Source organism: Armigeres subalbatus, chromosome 2 (assembly GCF_024139115.2).
Source record: "Armigeres subalbatus isolate Guangzhou_Male chromosome 2, GZ_Asu_2, whole genome shotgun sequence".
Lineage (NCBI taxonomy): Eukaryota > Metazoa > Arthropoda > Insecta > Diptera > Culicidae > Armigeres > Armigeres subalbatus.
In genome coordinates, this window is record NC_085140.1 from 121961342 (window position 1) to 121982711 (window position 21370).

Below are 21370 nucleotides of genomic sequence, written 5' to 3' on the forward strand. Positions count from 1 at the left end.
TTATCTCATTCGAAGCCTCGTTGGATAAACGAAACCATCTGATTAAATCATCTTTTTGTCGTTAAAATTACTTATTATTATTTTATAATGCATATTGAAATATTTGGCATCTTGAATAACGTAGAAATATTTGATTTGTTTGTTTGTTGATACCGGATGAGTGCCAATGTTTTTCAATGAATCAAACTACTGTGATTGAAATACGTAAATATTTTCTACCTCTTGAATGTCAAAAGGCACTCATTGGCCGCCATTATCGAGCCAAAATACTGGATTGAAGATGTCAAGATTTACTCTTTTTCAGTATCCCCTCGTACAGAAATGAGTTCATATTGTTACGTCGAATATAGTAGTGTTTAATATCATTCATACACACATCCTATCATTTGAAGGTTGAGCCCCAAAATCCCAGACTTGGTCCAATTTTGGGACACCCTCTCACATTCTAGTCTCTAGTCTAGTCTCAAAGTTTCTTTAGATCTTTGGTTGCACGCCCTTCATACACTATGCTGGTTGTAGTGGGCAGAATTCAATAGATTTTGATTTAGATCGGTATCATATTACGTACAATACAATGTTTTAGAATCTAAAAATATAATTATCAAACTTATCAACAAGTTTTATTGGAAAAGCAATACACCATTATACTTTTTGGTTCAAACCCCTGAAGCTGGCAAAGGTACCCTAAAATGTACCCAGGTTGAGAACCGCTGGCGTAGTAGATGGTAGAAGAGTATGGAATGTGTCTACTGCGAGTGAATTTACATATGCTCAAGCAAACAGTAATTAAACTTTGGTGATTACAATTGAGGGATTAGAACGAGGGCATTTTTGTCAAAATTTAGTTAACTATATCAAAAGGCCCTCCTTGCCTAACAATAAGATGCACGGATATAAAGCAAGACCATGCTGAGGGTGGCTGAGTTCGATTCCGATACCGGTCTAGGAAATTTTCGGTTTGGAAAATGTCTCGATTTCCCTGGACATAAAAGATCATCGTTTTCCCTCATATACGAATGCAAAAATGGTAACTTGGCTTAGGAACCTGCAATTAATAACTGTGGAAGTGCTGAATGAACACTAAGTAGCGAGGTGACAATGTCCCAGTGGGGGATGTAATGCCAATGAGAAGAAGATAAACAATTCTATGGTTCTAGCTTTGCGTAATAGCTGATAAAGTTTGACAATGTTAATTTGTAGTTCAGAAAATTGGTATTTTTTAACTTCATACAATTTGTTGGAACGAAAAAATTTAAAACTTTGCACCATTTTTCTCAAAACTACGTTTTGTCACTTACACCCTCTGCGTTTGTCACCTCAATTACAAATGCTCTCAGAAATAATTCGCTCGCGCTAGTGAATTGGCTTGCATAATCTGACGTAGCCTCTAGAATCAGAGAATTGAATTATCTATAATGAAATAAAAAACACTGCATTTCTGAATTCAATTCATGCTTAAATTACGAATTCTGTTCCGATAGAGGAGTACAAAACTAGTTCGTGAAACGAAACGTCTTACATTCATATTTACGGAAATGTCTGCTTCATTTATTATTTTCTTTCTGATTACCAATTCACTGATCACAATATTTTTTATTGAAAGTTTATTTAACTGGTGTCATGAAACGCATGTCGATCATAAATTAGGCAAGTAAAATATGTATAACCGTTATTCGCTTTCTTCTGAAATTTTCGTTGTCTAAATAAATACCGTTATAGCACATTTGATAAAACAGTTCTGCATACTTGGGGTAGATTTTTTTGCAAATGTTTGCGGAAAACAGACATTCAAATTAGCGCAATCACGTCCAAAAGTAATAAGCCTGAATGCTTTCGAGGATAGCCTATAAAAACATAGCCGATCCTCAGGTGGGATTTCACTGAGATCGACAATTGTGTTGTTTTTATTCTAACTGGTGGATTTTTCGATGCAAGAGTAGTATCGAAGAAAGGGTTAGTCGAATTGAAGTGGCGAAGAAGTACTAGGAAAAAAAAAAATATTAATCAATTGCAGATAATTGTGATGACCCGAACGAGATATATCAAATATGCGGCTCGATGTGCGAAAATCCTGCGACAACTTGTATGACTACGATTACGACCTGTAGCAGCTGTGCGTCTCGGATGCTTTTGTAGAGAAGGTTTTTTCGTGATTCATATGGAACTTGCGTGCTAGCTGACGCGGGTTTTAACGGTCAGTAAGCGTGTAACACTAGAAAGAAGAAAAATCCATAAGCGACCGTATGAAGAAGACAACCACTGCTACAGAAGATTCTTGTGAATGTGATACTATAGTCACAGAAGGATGCACAATTATTGAAAGTTCAACTCTTTCTCCTCTACTCCCTCTTCTACTACTACTGATCCACTACAACCACTACTACTACTACTACTTCTGCTCCTACTACTACCACTACTTCTACTACTCATCTACTGCACCATCCTACCCTTTCTACTACTACTGAAGCTCTACTCTTCTCAGAGTCTACTACTACTAGTTCTACTACTACTGATCCTACTACAACTACATCCAATCACTACTACTGATCCTTCTACTACTACTGTATCTACTACTACGACTGGATCATGTGGAAATTCCACTACTACAACTGAAACTTCTTCACTCTCTGGTAGTTCAACTACAACAACGGAAGCATTGTTCGAAAGTTCCACCACTGACGGTAGCTCTACTACCGCAATGCAACTTAGACCCACGTGTAATACTTGCTCTAAATGAAGCAATAGCTCGAAGAGCATTTTTCAATTTTTCACACACCGAAGCGAGTTCTACCACCAGATGCAGCGCTGGACCCACGCGTGATACTTTCTAGAGGTAGCATTGCTCAAAGTGCATCGTCCAAGCTTTTCTTTCCAGCTGGAATTGTTCCACTGCCAAAAGTACAACATTGGATCCACAGTTGTACTAGCTCTAAACGCGGCAAGAGCTCAAAGTGCATCATGTTTCAGGTGCATCAACTAGAATAGATACTACTACTGAATCTCATAATCCCAGCAGTCGTTCTACTACGATGTGCAACACTAAATCAGACGCAGCAGTAGCTTCCAAGATTGCTGTAGCACCAAATGGAATAGCTCCAGGTGTTTCTTCTTCCACTACGCAAGCTTCGACACTTCCTCTGGTAGAACAGTTGCAGCATTCGATCCGAATATGGCAATAGCCGCAATTTCTGGTATGAAAGGTGCTTCAGTAGTTCCGAGTGCTGAGCAAGCTTCAAAGACTGGTGCAGTACCATGCGCAGCTGTTGTGCCGAATGTATCCTTCTCCAGCTGGCTGCGCGATGGATCCAAATATGGCAGTAACACCAGGAATTGATTCTTCTACGGCAACAACTACTACAACTGCAACACCTTTCACTGTGGTCACTCGGATGTGAAAGGTGCAGCACAGATCCAGCTCCCCTAGAGTATCTCCTTACCGGTGTGCCTGTTGTGGCTCAAAAACGCCATTCCTCTAATAACAAACATGCACCAAAACACAGCAATGTGCTGCTGCAATTGCCGCGTTCATCCGAAAACAGCAGTACTTCAAGTGCAGCAATGAGTCAGGATCCAGCTGTGTGCTCTCATGACATTACCACAACAGTAGCACCATCATTGTGTGAAAATTCTTTAACGACGACAGAGTTGCCTGCGTTGTTACCACAACTGAAACTCCACGGCAGTGTGTATGCTGTAGTACAACAACTATTCTGATCCGTGTATAAGCTCTACTACTTCAACAGAATGTCCTAAGTTATGCGCTCGTTGTGCCACAACGACTCCAACACCTGCCTCTTGTGTTTGCGTAACTACCACAACTCCTGCTATTACATTTTTAATTTGAACGATGTTCATCGGGGTTCAAATTGAAAAGTGTTCAGATTTAAAATAGTTAAATTATCGGGGTTCTACGGCCTCGTATTAGGTGGACGGATTTCAGTGTTGAAGGTTTTCGGGCTCCTTCGGTACTACATTGCAATGAAAACATATAAAAATGTCCCTATTTTCAAATAAATTAAACTGTTTGTGATTCTCTCACCTGGGTCAGTTAGCATCGCCCATTTCTTGGGCGTTTTTTAGCAGGCCAGTTTTTCCAAAACATAATTCAAATGCGTTTGTCAAAAAAAATGGATTTGAGTAAAAGATCTCGTGAAAATGTTTCGATATTTCGGCTAACATTGGCGAAAACATCGAAAAGGCTTAAGGGGGAATATTTTGGGGCATCCTCCCCTACATATGGGGTAGACAGATTAAGGAAGCCAAACATTCACTTTTTATTAGAACTAAAAAAACGGGTACGACACATCGAAAGCACGTACTTATCATTTCGCTAACGTTCATCAACAGTTTTGAGCAGCTGAATGTTCAATATCGTTCACAGTACCGTGAGTCCACACAATGAGGTTGTTGCTTGTTGTATTGTTGGCATTCGTTGTCGTCGCTGGAGTATCTGCTCTGCGGAAGAGCTCAGACATGAACGAAGGTCAGACATCACAGGATATTGTACATCACATCACTAATTTCAATTAATAAATTTTCAGATCATAACTCAGATGTGGAGAGTCTATCCCCGTCCGGTACTCTGATACGTGACAAGCGAAGCCTGATGGAGAAAATAAATAAAATCCGTGAAATGGGTCGTTTTATAGCCCGTATAAGCTTTCCGGAGGGTAAACCGAGGTTCGCCGCTCAAAGACGATTCTGAACGCGAGATAAATGGAATTCATGACTAGACATCGTTAATTGCACCAAGATTTTGTTAACACTTTTTGAGAACCTAAGCTGCTATGTGCAATGAAATAAATGTGTTGACCACCATACAAAAAAGTAAAAAAAATCAGATGATATTGGAAAAGTTATGGAAGAAATTAATTAAATCCAGCTACGTAAAAGATCTTAGTGTACATAACGCTTACAACGGTAATCAGCTAGAGAAAAAGAAAGTCGCTGAGGCTGTTCTCATTTGCAAATGTTCTAACGTTTATTAGTTCTATTCATAGGTTTCATAGCAAACTATGTAACCCATTAATTCCTATTTTAACAGCATGATAACAATTTTACAAAGAAAACTATAAGTGAGATTTCAATTGTGCCTCATTATTTACTACAGGCTTGAGGAATAAAATGTGCAAATCTAACACACAAAAATAAACTGTGAGTAATGGAATAAAGCTAAATTTTTCACGAATGGAAAATAGAAATGATGGTCAAGCTTGCAGTTTGTTCTGTGTGATATCCGAATGCAGCAATTTCTGCACGAAATTTTGAACTTTTTATGTGAGTTGGTTCAGTGAAAAGGGTTTCCCGTTCTGATGAGTGCTAATTAGTTTCTATTACATATTGACACTCTTTGAAGTGCAATGTACATCGGTCAGAATATTATTACTGAAGCTACCAAGAGGGGCCGTGATCGTGGGAATCGTCGACGGCATCTTCCTGTCGATTACCGGTGATAATCTGAAGGAGGTTGAAATGCTGGTGGCAAAAACCATCGACATAGTCGAGAATTGAATGGTTGGTGCCAGATTGCTGTTAGCCAACCACGAAACAGACGCTGTAATAGTGAGTAACTGTAAAGCTGTGAAAAGAGTAAACATAACTGTTAAAGGGCACATTACTATTAGATCTCTGCACACAACAAAACACCTGGATGATGATCGTCTAAAAACTAAGGAGGGAACCAAATGACAACAGGAGTAGCAATAAGCAGAGAAGGAAGAGGACCCACCGGGTCAACTTGAATATATCAACATCGAGTTGAGTAAACACGAACACGGTATACCGTCAACAAGGTATCGTAGAGCTGCAACGAGCTTGAAGAAGAGTTAGCACAGGATACCAGTTTCGGGGGAGATTTCTCCATTGGGGAACTTCTAGACGGATTGACTGGATCTACCGCCACTGAATAGATCGTATGGGTTTTGAGTAAAATACCTTCAGCGCTTGTTCATAGATTCACACCGCAACGTGTCAACCGGTGAGCAGTAAGCCATGACTCGGCCCCTTCTTTTCAGATTTCCGTGGCGTGCACCCGCATCCTCGGAGAGCCGCTGTCATATTATTTCGTTCCGGCCATTTAGGGCCACACATATCGTTAAGCTTAATAGTTTCCATTATCCTCGATGGACAGACTTCGGCACTCAACCGGTGACCCGTTAAAATGAGATTGAGCTTCAGATTTGCATTGATCTGTGAAAATGATTGACAGGTGGAAGAGTAGTATTGGTTACGCAATTGCATACCCGGACGCGTGTCTTAGTTTTATGGGCAGCTTCCGCTGCAGAGGAACTTCTCGTCAGAGTAGGATAGATCTTCTACCGGGGATTTTATGACTACTCTGCGATCAAGTCAAATATTGTTGAATGACGTAAGGAGACGGTATGTGTTCGAATCGGGGAAGGGTCGTTTGGCCAAAACCCATACGGCCGAAACCCATTCGGCCGAATGCCACTATGCTGAACAAACCATTAAGGCCATTAAGTCATTTGGCCGAACGGGTCATCCGGCCAAATAGGTCATTTGGCCGAAAAAGTCATTTAGCCGAAAAAGTGATTTAGCCGAAAAGGTCATTTAGCTGAATAGGTAATTTGGCCAAATATGTAATTTGGCCGAATAAGAAAATTGGCTGAATAAGTCATTTGGCCGAAAGGTCATTTGGCCGAATATGACATTTGGCCTAAAAGGTCGTTTGGCCGAATATGTCATTTGGCCGAACAGGTCATATTAGTGAGAAGTGGGAAATTGGGAGTTAGAATTGAGACATCTTACTTCTCACTCTTCATTTCTCACATCTCATTGTAAAAAATCAGAAGTACTCACATTTTACAATAAGAAGTGAGAAATAAGTAATGAGAATTGAGACGTTTCACTTTTCACACCTCCTTTCTCACTTTTCAAATAACCTATTCGGCCAAATGTGCTGCTTGGCCAAATGTCCTGTTCGGCCAAATGTCCTATTCGGCCAAATGTACTGTTCGGCCAAATGTCCTGTTCGGCCAAATCTCCTATTCGGCCAAATGTCCCATTCGACCAAATTATCTATTCGGCCAAATGTCCTACTCGGCCAAATTACCTATTCGGCCAACTATCCTATTCGGCCAAATGGTCTATTAGGTTATATGACCCTTTCGACCAAATGACTTTCGGCATAATGGTCTGTTCGGTCAAACAACTTTCGACCTAGAGGTCTTCGGCCAAATGGCATTCGGTTAAACGGCCCTTCCCCGTTCGAATCAAGGCCATTCTAAATACATTTTATGTTAAATATATAGTCTGATAATGGACTGATTGATAGGCATCCGCATTACAGATAACAATTAAAACCCTTTATTTTTCATTATGTTTAGAACAATTGTTTGATTGTTTTGGTGCTCAGTTTTCAAAATCGTTTCAAAGGATATCATTAACGCTTTACCGTCATGTGAGATGGGTAACAATTTAAACAACTTCGAATGCCTGTAGGATGGGTTAAATGAATCGGGGAGTATCACCCTCTAGGCACATTGTCACACACGATGAGCGCACCAATTTCAAGCGTATATATTTGGTATATGCAAATGCAAATGCAAATGCAAATCAAACGATCATAAGAAACTCAAATGAATATGAGAAACATTGAAAACGTTACTTGGGTTGTCATATAAGAGGCTAGTCTATAATGAATCAAAACTCTATTTTTAAATTATATGATTTGACTTATTCTAAATCAAGATTCAGCTCCACTAAGGCAGAGAGGTAGTACAGAAGGAGGTATCACTCAATGTTGTTGAATCCGCCGTGGCTTAACATGAAGTAGTACTAGGAGTGGTACTAGATGTTGTTTCAGTAGTACTAGTTGTGCTTTCCGTAGTACTCGTTGTGCTTTCTGTGGTACTAGTTGTGCTTTCTGTAGTACTCGTAGTACTATCAGTAGTACTAGTAGTACTATCAGTTGTACTTGTAGTACTATCAGTTGTACTAGTAGTACTATCAGTAGTACTAGTAGTACTATCAGTAGTACTAGTTGTGCTTTCCGTAGTACTAGTTGTGCATTCTGTGGTACTCGTAGTACTATCAGTAGTACTAGTTGTACTTTCCGTAGTGCTAGTTGTGCTTTCAGTAGTACTGGTAGTACTTTCTGTAGTACTGGTTGTACTTTCTGGAGTACTAGTTGTGCTTTCCGTAGTGCTAGTTGTGCTTTCAGTAGTACTAGTTGTACTTTCTGTAGTACTGGTAGTACTTTCCGTAGTACTGGTTGTACTTTCTGGAGTACTAGTAGTACTATCAGTAGTACTGGTAGTACAGTCAGTAGTAGATGTAGTATCGGTAGAAGTTGTAATAGGAGCAGCGGTTGTAGCAGTAGTTGTAGATTTACATTTGCACCGTCTCCAACAGCATTTCCGCTTCTTAGCAGTTGGCGCTTGTGGCGTAGTTGCTACAATCGGACATTCACAAACTGGCACACACGATCCGCATGGATCACGTGCATATCCATCTCTGCAAAAGCATCCTGATACGCATACTGCGGAACAAAGATCACAATGATACACACTGTCGCAAGGTGTTTCACACATCGACCCACATATCCGAAACTCCTCATTTGGATCTTCACAATCTGTAATAGGAAAAAAAAAGTAAATTTTCTCAATTGTATGGTCATATTATCTAACTTACTTGGCCTGGGACACACCCTCGCTTCGAAGACTTGCAAGTATAATAGAATCGTCACAACAATTGGCAACGACATTTTTTTTCATTAATTATTAGGGATTTTTAATTCGTGATTCGGCAATCGTTTTATATAGCGTCTAAAAATATACAATAAGGAAGAGTCAATTTTGATTCCCACATCTGGTTTGCTCTTGCATTTTCACCGATTCTAGTTTTTACCTCCAGCACGCTTTGTTTTGTCTTTACATGACTTCAATGGCAATATTTTAATAAGTTGCATTACAAAATGAACTGCCGTTCATTTGAGCTTCCGTAAACGAGGAGTATATGATGTTGCATGATGTATGTGCGTATATAAATTAAAACTAAAATGTGATTAACTGCAAATATTTATTAGTGTCGTAGCTAATTATATTCTTTTATCATACTAGAGTTGTAAAATATGTTCCAATTATAAATTCAACATGTTATAAATTCAACATGTATCAACAATATGTCAACAGCAAAAAGGTTAGGCAAGTTTTTAGTTAAACTAGATCTATGAATTGAGATCTTCAGGAGCAAAAATGAAAAAAAGATTCGTTTATACATACTAACCTCAACTAAAACTCAAACACGATGCGAAACTTTGAAAAAATAAACAGATTAATCCACCTAGCGATGGTGGTGCCATTCTCGTCCGTTATAAAATTAAATGAGAAAAACGCATAAGATAGGTCAAAATAGCACTTAGGGGAAAATATTTCATTATTTCCATTATTTCTCATTTATTAACATTCATTTCAATGCATTGCAGCAAATTTCGAAAAAAAAATTCGATTAAATTCTCTTTTCCAAGGCAGAAAACCATGTTTTGTCAATAACTACGGAACACAATGTCCGATCGATCTATTTTTCAATAGGATCAACTAATAACGCACAAAAAAGTTTGTCTCACATTTTTTGTACACATACACACACACATACATACAGACATCACCTCAATTCGTCGTGTTGAGTCGATTGGTATATAACACTATGGGTCTCCGAGCCTTCTATAAAAAGTTCGGTTTTAAAGCAGTTCTATAGCCTTTCCGTATACTTAGTATACGAGAAAGGCAAAAATGCTCGGGAAAATGGGGTATGTACTGCCGAACCGATGGATCCGATACATCTGACAGTTTTTCCGTAATGCTGGGTAGACATCTTTCCGTGGTGCATTACGGAGTAAGATCTACCACAATGTGCTTTAGGTTTTACCTGAGATATTTTACTATTCTTGCTGATACTTATAAGTGATGGTCAAAAGAGTATGGAACGACTATAATTTACTTTTAGATGACCCGCCTTTTGGCTTTTGGATGGAGTCAATAAAGTAAATTATAAAAACGTAACTCAATCTCAGGCTAGTTTCGAAGCCGACGACATGGACCTCTAAGCTCCAGAGCGCTGATCGATTAGGAAACCCTCTGAACCCTCTGATTGATTAGAGCTCTGTGCAATGGTGAGATTCGGAAATGCCAAACGCAAGTAAATCAGATTAGAACTTCAGTACCGATGCATGGTCAAAATCAGTGTTATGCCACTTTTTGTTGAAGTCGAAACTGATTGATAAATTTTATTGTAATGGCAAACATTTATTCGAGCAGAAAACATTTTTTTTATTGTTACGATAAATAACAACCCCTATTTTCTATTGTAAAACTACCATGTACAATAGGATTTATTGTGGAAAAAAATAACCCTTATTCTTATTCTAATGTGAGCAACAATAGAGTTGATTGTAATTAGAATTATTTTTATCGTATTGTTATAATAATTTCTATTGTAATTCTATTGGACTTTTTTATTCGGGAAGCCATTTTGTTTTAGGCTAGGGTATAAACAGCGGTACCTCAATCTAAAAAGGCCTCACATTAAGTTTAAAAATTATCGGAATAAAAAACGACCAAGGTAAAAGCTCCGATAGTCGTGGGTGTTCCTAAAGTTGCGGTAGGGTAACGGTACCAATAGTGGAGGTATCAGTAGATCCACAAAAGAAAATATTTTTTAAAAATTGATAATTTTGGGAAATTTACTGCTTTATTATCTTAGTCAATAGATAAACTAATAAACTTGCTAACAAAAATGAGATAGATGTCATTCAACATCAACAATTACCAAATATTGCTTGCACCACTATGGGTACACTGTTCCTTTAGTGGCGGTAAAAATTAATTTTGGTTCCTTTAGTGGTGCTATCAATTGATTTCTTATGAGACTCGCCACTATTGGTACAGATGCACCACCATAGGTGCAAGGGAGTCAATTTTGTTAAGGAAAATCATTGTTTTCAATAGTTTTTCAAGCGAAATCTTAAGGTAAGTTGCATTCAACAGGATATTTAAAGCACGACGCATCAACTGAAACCATCATAAAGTCTATAAATATGATAAATCTCATTAAAACCCCACTACCTCCACTATTGGTGTTACTCTCCACTAAGGGTAATGGTTACCCTAGTATGGTTTGCAGGGAATTGACAAATTAAACGCAGTAACCAACATCACCGGCCAATTAGATGGCCTTTCATAACAAGATAGAAACAAAAATAACATTGGAATTTCATTTAAAGTAGAGTATCTTTAAAATACCTAAATTTTGACTTTCCCTTGCACCAATTGTTACGAATCTCGTAAGGTACACCGGGGCAAGTTGAAATTTAGATCGGAAATGATCGAATGCCCTGACTATTTTTTTTTTTCAACAAACTACTCCCATAAACGCACCTTCTGACTATCATTCCCGGAAGATAGCAGGTACTACAAGCAATCCCTGCCATTGTACATTTCTCGCGAAATAGGTCGCAACCCATCGGGGCAATTAGAAATGCGTGGTGCGTGACAAGTTGAAACATCGATTCAAAACGTCACCCTCGTCACTCACTTTTGCCAGAATTCAACACATTCCGTAAGTATATTCGGAAAACGTAAATTTATAAAAATGGTCCAAACTTCTGAAAAATACACCTTTCCCATATTCCAAGATAAATCCCTTTCAAAAAGTTCCAAACGCGGGGGCACTAGCTCTGATAATGCATTTTAACTTGTTTTACACAGCTGTGCGAAAAAATATGGCCGAAATAAGCGAGAACAAAGCGTTTTATCGTCAGTTCTCGGTGGGGCTGCATATCCGATCCTGTTTTTATCGCACTTGTATACAAGTTCGAATAACTTGTTTTCATGGCACAGTGTGTTTTTTTTTTCTTCCTAAACAATGGAGGGGGAATCTGCTCAACAGACATCCTGGGTTGACCAGGAAGTGCTGGGTTAGGGGCCACCTCCAATGAGGGAGGCAGGGCTGCATCCCCGACCAGCTAAACCGTTTCCATTGCCGCCAAGCCCATCGTCCCTTCGGTACAACCAGAAAGTAATGCTTCAAAGGGGGGCCAGTGCATGACGCACCCTCGAGGTTAGCTGCGTGTCCTTGCAGCATCGAACATCGTGACTCGCTTTTTTAGAAGAACACCATGGTATCGTGCCAGCGCATTGCCGGCTTTCCAGGTGGCCTTACCACGCCCTATGTCCTCGGAAGGTGGGCAGGGTCGACTTCGCGCCTGCTTCCCTCTGCACGACTCATTCTTGGATGCTGCCGCGTGCACCCCAAATTGACCTTTCTGCGATAGGGCCTATTCGCCAGCACACAGAGGGACTTGCCGACGCGAGGCCTACGCCTGCCCCAGCCTTTGACGAGGACCCCTTTCCGTCCTCGGGCTCGGAACCCGCCTGGTTGACCGACGCCGCGAAAGCGACGATACCATGTTGTTCTTCGCGCGGCCACTTCTTCGATAAAAGGATTGAGTTCGAGCACAGATGATGATCACCGGTATGACCCATGAAGCCAACTCCGAACCCTTGACCACCTTCTTATTTGCGCCTGAACTAGCCATCCTTGAGTCCACGCGCCACCTTCTGTGTAGCTCCGAGACGATTTGGGCGATAGCCGATAAAACGGCGTTCCAGCTAACTTCGTCTTTACACATCCTCCGAACTAGGTTGTCCGGGGTAGTGTCCAGACCACATGTGGCAAGCATGTGGTCGCGCATTGCGCGAAAACGTGAGCACACGAACAACACGTGTTCCGCCGTTTCCTCTAAACCTGCGCACACCAAACACTCGGGCGAAGCCGAGCAAGCCAGCTGCTTTACCTGCACTTTGATTTTGCAGCACGCTTAAACGCGTTGGCACATCGAGCCCCCATGGGGTGCTTGCTGTTCACAGCTTTGCTGGAACAAATCAAACAATTGGGAGGGTTCGTGCAGCATTGTGCCTTATGTCCCTCCAATCCGCAGCGTCGGCAGAGATTGCTTCTGTCAGGGCCTTTGCAGTCCCATTGCTTGTGCCCCGGTTCCAGGCACTTGAAGCAAACTTCGGGTTGCTCGTATATGCGCACAGGGCATACCGACCATCCCACCTTGACGCTCCTAATCCCCTGACTACATTGAAGGCGTCCGCTGCAGATAGCCGAACCAATGCTACCTGCGTCCCTGTTGACCTTTCTCCGTAGCCGAACGGCTACGGTGGGCGTCTCCACTTCACACTGTCGCCGCAGTGCCGTGACGAGCTCTTCGACTTCAGTGATCTCGTCCAGGTCTTTAACCCTTAGATTCACCTCCGTCGTGAGTGCCCCTCACCTTTGACCGTCTCTGTTTAGACCTCACACTGAGTTCAGAAGTTTTTTGAAAAATCTTTATTTGTTGTTCGATTTTCCACTGTTGTTTGAATCAACTTAAAATAGTCTCAATGTACGTTTTTCAGTACAACTGTTATAAACATCAGTGGCTAATATGATTGTTATTTATTGTTAGTAACAATTTCTATCAAGATGAAACAGCTACATTTAAGACAAACGGCTGTCATTTGTCGAGATTGTAACTATGCAATAAATAACTAATCATGTTAGCCACTTTTTAATGAATCGCCTGTTTCGAGCGTGCTTACAGCGGCACTAAGAGTTAACTTTCTGAATATGGCGAAAGGTATCTAAGATTCGATTTCTCAAAATTAAGACATTCATCGAAAAATATTTGATAGGCGTAGCGAAACACCTTCCTACACAACTGGTATCAAATAGTTTTTTGAAAAGTTCCTACTTTTGAGAAATCACGCCTTAGATGCCTTTCGCCATACAAATTTCTGGTGGTTAACCCATGCTGGCTATTTTCGCATATACGATAGCGCTCTGGATGTGGCAGCGGCGGGTAGAAAATCAGCCACCGCCAATAATTCATTGTTTACGTAGCAATTGTACTGAAAACGTACATTAAGAACTATTTTAATTTGATTCAAAACAATAGTGGAACACGATGGAACAAAACAAAACATTGTGCATTCGGTAGCTTAAAACCGAATCTTTCAGATGGTGGCTGTTTAGCTTGCCGCTTCTTGCCGCTATTCATGGTGTTTTGATGTGAAAATTGACTATTTTTTTGTAAAGATTCCTTAATAACTTTGATAGGTTTCAAGATAGATCAAAGTAGTCTTCTAGACAAACATGTTTTTTGTCATTATGCACAACTTTCTAGAATAAACTATAGTGCTAAAATCATTTCCAAAAAAGTTATGCTCAAAATATGATTTTTGGGGGTCATTCATACAAAACGTGCTATAATTCCTTACAAAACCGTTTGTCAAATATTGTGTCTTCAGAAAAGATGTTCCAATTCACATTCTTTACAACATTGCAGAGAACAACCACTGCTTTTGTACATCTGCTTAAATTTTTTATTTCATACCGCCCTTCAAGGTGGATAGATCATTGATATTTTCTTATCAAAAGAAAGCCCAAGAAACATCCTTCAACTCTTCTGAAGACATCATGACTCTAAAATGTAGTTTTCAGGTCGAAAACTAAAAAACGCACGTTTTGGGGGCTCCTGAACCAGTGTGGACCTCCTCCGCCAACTTCTTGTAGGCGGCGCCCTTTTGCGAGACGCCCCGCTTCAGCTCGAGTATCATCTCGCCCATCCGGGTACGTCTTATTCGACGTACGTCGGCGCCGAGTTCACCGAGCTTGACGTCACTCCTCATCGCCTTCAAAACATCTGAGTACTTAGCCTCGTCCGCCGTGATGACTAGGGCATCGCCCCTGGAGCGATTGGCGCCTACCCTAGACTTCTTGCTACCCTCATTCGCCTGGGCCTTCTTTTCGGCCACGAGAGGAGCCGGCCAAGGGCCGAAAATCTCGTTAATAAAGATAAATAATAATAATTTTTCGGCCCTTGACGTCTTCGGTTTCCTCTTGTTCTTGACCAGGGTCCAGGAGGCGTCATTCCCCTCTATTTCCCTGGTCTGGTGCGGCTGAGAACTTTCAGCCTGCCGTAACCCTTACCACCGTCTTGCCTGAGTGGACGGACCTTTCCAGGTCCTTCCTCCCTGGTTTTGAGGTACCTGGACCGGGGTTCAGCTTCCCAGCCCCACTACCCTTGTTCGGGGTAGTAACCTCCGCGTTTTGAAGCGGCCCCAGGGAGCTCATCCCCTGAGACTGTCTCCCTGTTTTGTGTCTGCTCCGTTGGAGTAGTCACCCCTGACGTACCTGCAAATACTTGAGCCTCAGTCTGGGTAGACTTTGGCACCACCGTCTTAGCTGCCACGCCTTCGGTCGACTCGACCTTGCCTGAGTCCGCGAATCCTTGGGCTTCAGTCTGGGTAGACCTCGACTCCACCGATTTCACGGGTTTACACTTGGCCGTCCCGACCGCCCTCTTCAGCTTGGCGTCCAGCATCGACTTTCGAAGTTTCTGCAAGCTCCTCTTGAGGTCCTTGCTGATATTATGCTTCGATGACGCAAAGTCGATGATGGCGTCCAGCTGTTCCGTCGCCACCTCGAAGGCCGAAAGCCCATCGCGTTTGCGGTTGGCACAGTGTGTGCCTCGCTTTTACTGTTGTTCTGTCTGAGAGCATTTTCTGCAAACCCTGAACTTAGAGAAAAAAAAATCGAAATTGTTGATAAATTCATCCAATCCAATTTTTTTTTCAATTTTTAGTTTCAAATATTTATCCTTTAGCGTAGAACAGCGGTTCTCAACCTTTTTCTTGATAGGTACCCCTTCAAACTTTTACATTCATTGAGGTCCCCTCTATTGTTTTTCTCTGTGAATGAAAATAAGCCTGAAAATGGACCTGAAAATTGACGCAATATATGGCTCTCCAAAATGTTGTCTGAATTATTCGTTAGTCTGTGAAACTTTACAATTCAAATAAAGTTTGTACATCAAGCTTCATATAAGACGTTGTTGACCTTTGAGTGCTTCCATGTTTTTTGAAAGTAAGCTTCCGCGCTTCGTGAAAAAAACCTTCCGAGCATCTTGTAGGGAGGCTTCAGAGCCTCTTGAAAGGAAGCTTCTTCAGCTTCATTAAAAATAATTTCGATCCTCTTGAAGGGAAGCTTCAGAGTCTCTTTGAAAAGACGTACCCGTGCCTCTACAAAAATGTATCCGAGCCTCTTAACAGGATGTTTCCGAGCCCCTTGAAAAGAGGCTTCAGAGTCTCTTAAAAAGCTTCCAACCTCTAGAAAGGAGGCTTCCAAGATTCTAGAAAAGATGCTTCCAAGCCTCCAAAAAGGCTTCCAGGCTTCCAAGCCACTATAATGGAAACTTCCAAGCCTCTAGAAAGGAGGCTTACAAGCGTCTAGAAAGGAGGCCTTCAAGCCTCTACAAACGAGGCTTCCAAACTTCTTGAAAAAAGGTTTTCGACCCTGTTGAGAAAAGACCTCTTGATAGGAGGCTTCCGAGCCTCTTGAAAGGAGGCTTCCGAGCCTCTTGAAAGGAGGCTTCCGAGCCTCTTGAAAGGAGGCTTCCGAGCCTCTTGAAAGGAGGCTTCCGAGCCTCTTGAAAGGAGGCTTCCGAGCCTCTTGAAAGGAGGCTTCGAGCCTCTCGAAAGGAGGCTTCTGGAGCCTCTTGAAAGGAGGCCTGAGCCCTCTTGAAAGGAGGCTTCTGAGCCTCTTGAAAGGAGACTTCTGAGCCTCTTGAAAGGAGGCTTCTGAGCCTTCTTGAAAGGAGGCTTCCGAGCCTCTTTAAAGGAGGTTCTTGAGCCTCTTGATAGGTGGCTTCCGAGCCTCTTGAAAGGAGGCTTCCTGAGCCTCTTGAAAGGAGGCTTCCTGAGCCTCTTGAAAGGAGGCTTCCGAGCCTCTTGAAAAAGGCTTCCGAGCCTCTTGAAAGGAGGCTTCCGAGCCTCTTGAAAGGAGGCTTCCGGCTATCGCTCGCGATAGTGAATTGGCTTGCATAATTTAACGTAGCCTCTAGAATCAGAGTCAATTGGCTATCATCTGAACGAAAAGGTAAAAAAAAACACTGCATTTCAAAATTCAATTCGTATTGCCTAAATTATGAATTCCGTTCCGATAGAGGTACAGTAATATCCCGATTTTATCACCCCCTGGTGAATTTTTCGTGATAAAACAGGGTATGTGACAAAATAGGAAAAAAAAATTCAAATTTTTAATTCATTTTACAAAAATAAATTATTTTATGCCTTGGAAAGGCAAAATGCGTGAACACTACCCGTTTTTCCTTGTCGAAATTTCTTACAGAATATTTCCCAAGTACTCAGAAGTTGTGCGTAATAAACTACAGGCGGTGAAAGTTATTTCATGAAAATCAATGTTGTTTGTGGTATTATTTACGATAATAAAAAGAATGACAAGGGGCCCTCCTTAGCCGTGCGGTAAGACGCGCGGCTACAAAGCAAGACCATGCTGAGGGTGGCTGGGTTCGATTCCCGGTGCCGGTCAAGGCAATTTTCGGATTGGAAATTGTCTCGACTTCCCTGGGCATAAAAGTATCATCGTGTTAGCCTCATGATATACGAATGCAAAAATGGTAACCTGGCTTAGAAACCTCGCAGTTAATAACTGTGGAAGTGCTTAATGAACACTAAGCTGCGAGGCGGCTCTGTCCCAGTCTGGGGATGTAATGCCAATTAGAAGAAGAAGAAGAAGAAGAAGAAGAAGAAGAAGAAGAAGAAGAAGAAGAAGAAGAAAAAGAATGACAAATTTTTTTGGAGTGACAAAATCGGGTCGAAAACGTGATAAAATCGGGACGTGATAAAATCGGGTCGAATACGTGCTAAAATAAGGGGTAGACAAAATCGGTGAGTGGAAAAATCGGGTCGACACTGTAGTACAAAACTAGTTCGTGAAACATGAAACGTCTTACATTCATATTTACGGAAATATCTGCTTCATTTATTATTTTCTTTACTGATTACCTATTCACTGATCACAATATTTTTTATTGAAAGTTTATTTAACTGGTGTCATGAAACGCATGTCGATCATAAATTAATGCAATGCAAAATATGTATAACCGTTAGTCGCCTTCTTCTGAAATATTTTCGTTGTCTAAATAAATACCGTTATGCAGCACATTTGATAAAACATACATGGGGTAGATTTTTTTTTTGCAAATGTTTGCGGAAAAGATACATTCAAATTAGCACAATCGCACGTCCAAAAGTAGTTAGCCTGAATGCTTTCGAGGATAGCCTATAAAAACATAGCCGATCCTCAGGTGGGAGTTTCACTATGAGATCGACAATTGCAGTTGTTTTTATTCTAACTCTGGTGGATGTTTTCGATGCAAGAGTGTATCGAAGAAAGGGTTAGTCGAATTGAAGTGGCGAAGAAGTACTAGGAAAAAAAAGTAAATATTTAATCAATTGCAGATAATTGTGATGACCCGAACGAGATATATCAAATATGCGGCTCGATGTGCGAAAAATCCTGCGACAACTTGTATGACTACGATTACGACCTGTGCCCAGCTGTGTGCGTCTCGGGATGCTTTTGTAGAGAAGGTTTTGTTCGTGATTCATATGGAACTTGCGTGCTAGCTTATGAGTGCCCGGTTTTAACGGTCGGGAGTAAGCTGTGTAACACTAGAAAGAAGAAAAAATCCCATAAGCGACCATGTAAATGCAAGACAACCACTGCTACAGAAGATTCTTGCGAATGTGATACTACGGTCACAGAAGGATGCACAATTATTGAAAGTTCAACTACTTCTGCTCCTACTACTCCCACTACTTCTACTACTGCTGATCCCACTACAACCACCACTACTACTACTACTTCTGCTCCTACTACTACCACTACTTCAACTACTACTACATCTACTACAGCTGATCCTACTACCACTACTACTTCTACAGAGTCTACTAGTACTACTACTGATTCTACTACTACTACTGATACTACCATTACTACTACTGATTCTACTACAACTATTGATCCAATCACAGCTACTGATCCTTCTACCACTACTGTTTCTACTACTACAACTGGATCATGTGGAAAATCCACTACTACAACTGAAGCTCCTTCACTCTCTGGTATTTCAACTACAACAACGGAAGCATTGTTCGAAAGTTCCACCACAACTGACGGTAGTTCTACTACCGCAAGTGCAACGTTGGACCCACGTGTAATACTTGCTCTAAATGAAGCAATAGCTCGAAGAGCATTTTTCAATTTTTTCACCACAACCGAAGCGAGTTCTACTACCACAGATGCAACGCTGGACCCACGCGTGATACTTGCTCTAGAGGTAGCATTAGCTCAAAGTGCATCGTCCAAATTTTTCTTTCCAGCTGGAATTAGTTCCACTGCCAAAAGTACAACATTGGATCCACGAGTTGTACTAGCTCTAAACGCGGCAAGAGCTCAAAGTGCATCATTAGTTTCAGGTGCATCAACTAGAATAGATACTACTACTGAATCTCATAATCCCAGCAGTCGTTCTACTACTACGATTGCAACACTAAATCCAGACGCAGCAGTTGCTTCCAAGGTTGCTGTAGCACCAAGTGGACCAATAGCTCCAGGTGTTTCTTCTTCCACTACGCAAGCTTCGACACTTCCTACTGGTAGAACAGTTGCAGCATTCGATCCGAATATGGCAATAGCCGCAATTTCTGGTATGAAAGGTGCTTCAGTAGTTCCGAGTGCTGAGCAAGCTTCAAAGACTGGTGCAGTACCATGTGCAGCCGTTGTGCCGAATGTGTATCCTTCTCCAGCTGGTGCTGCAGCGATGGATCCAAATATGGCAGTAACACCAGGAATTGATTCTTCTACGGCAACAACTACTACAACTGCAACACCTTTACACTGTGGTCACTCGGATGTGAAAGGTGCAGCACAGGATCCAGCTGCCCCTAGAGTATCTCCTTACCGGTGTGCCTGTTGTGGCTCAAAAACATGCCATTCCTCTAATAACAAACATGCACCGCAAGCACACAGCAATGTGCTAGCTGCAATTGCCGCGGTTCATCCGAAAAAAGCAGTAGCTTCAAGTGCAGCAATAGCTCAGGATCCAGCTGTGTGCTCTCAAGCCATTGCCACAACAGTAGCACCATCATTGTGTGAAAATTCTTCAACGACGACAGAGTTGCCTGCGTGTGTTACCACAACTGAAACTCCACGGCAGTGTGTATGCTGTAGTACAACAACTACAACTTCTGATCCATGTATAAGCTCTACTACTACAACTACAACTTCTGATCCATGTATAAGCCTTACTACTACAACAGAATCTCCTAAGTTATGCGCTCGTTGTGCCACAACGACTCCAACACCTGCATCTTGTGTTTGCGTAACTACCACAACTCCTGCCCCAACAACAACAACCACTACCGCACCTTGCGTATCGCCATTCTGCAAATGCTGTTCTAGGATGAGATGAAGTTGTTCCTCAAAAATGATGACCGTTTCCGATCGGTGAGTGACTGTTAGCAGTGTTTATTCGCTGAATAGCAAAGTAATCTGTGATCTGTATTCGAAATAATAAAATTATATTAATAATATTATAAAAAAAATAAACCAAAGTTTAAAATTATTCTTTTTTTTGTTTGACTGCTTGGTGAGACCGCTCACAACGTCAAATATGAAATAACCCGCAGACAAGTTGGCAACCATTACCGCTCGCAGAAAACTGGATTTACATGAAGACAATTTCAATTTCTTCTTCTTCTTATTGGCATTACATCCCCACACTGGGACAGAGCCGCCTCGCAGCTTAGTGTTCATTAAGCACTTCCACAGTTATTAACTGCGAGGTTTCTAAGCCAAGCTACCATTTTTGCATTCGTATATCATGAGGCTAACACGATGATACTTTATGCCCAGGGAAGTCGAGACAATTTCCAATCCGAAAATTGTCTAGACCGGCAAGTTACGTATTGCTGGCGAAAAGCGTGTGGTCCTGTCAGCCAATAAGTTTAAACACACGGTGTTGCTATCACTTTCAATATAATCCATGATTCTGTTAAACACTGAATAAAACATTTATTTTAACACTTTTAAAATAAAGCCATCGCTGATATTTTTGTCGTATTTTTGCTAAAATCGAGAATCACATAGAATTGTAAGCGTGGTATCTTTTAGCGTGTGTTTGATATGTCACAAACATTCTCTCGCTTCTATTCGAAGGCGTCAAGAAAACAAACAGTCCTGATTTATTTAGTGAAACATCAGAAAATATTTACAATTTGCTCTTGTGGTATAATCATAGTGGTGACTAAAGCGTAAAAGTAGTACGTACTTAATTTGTCTGTCAAAACGCAATAAAAGAGGAAACAGGCGATCCAAAATAAGTAACAGTTTGCTATTCGTGCGCTGCTTCTTGGCAATGCAATAAGGTAAGGATTGAAGGTGAAATTTGTTTTCGATAATTAACTCATCAAATCTTTGCTACTTTTGACACAAATAA

General features: G+C 41.2%; 1 protein-coding gene across 1 annotated transcript in view; it reads right to left on the reverse strand.

Moving 5' to 3' along the window:
- Window positions 1-21370, reverse strand: part of LOC134209206 (mucin-5AC-like) — a 114689-nt gene that overhangs the window by 63790 nt on the left and 29529 nt on the right. The window contains exon 7 of the mRNA XM_062685198.1: window positions 7799-8593. Within this exon, the coding sequence (XP_062541182.1) occupies window positions 7799-8593 (795 nt within the window). The remainder of the gene's footprint in view (window positions 1-7798; window positions 8594-21370) is intronic.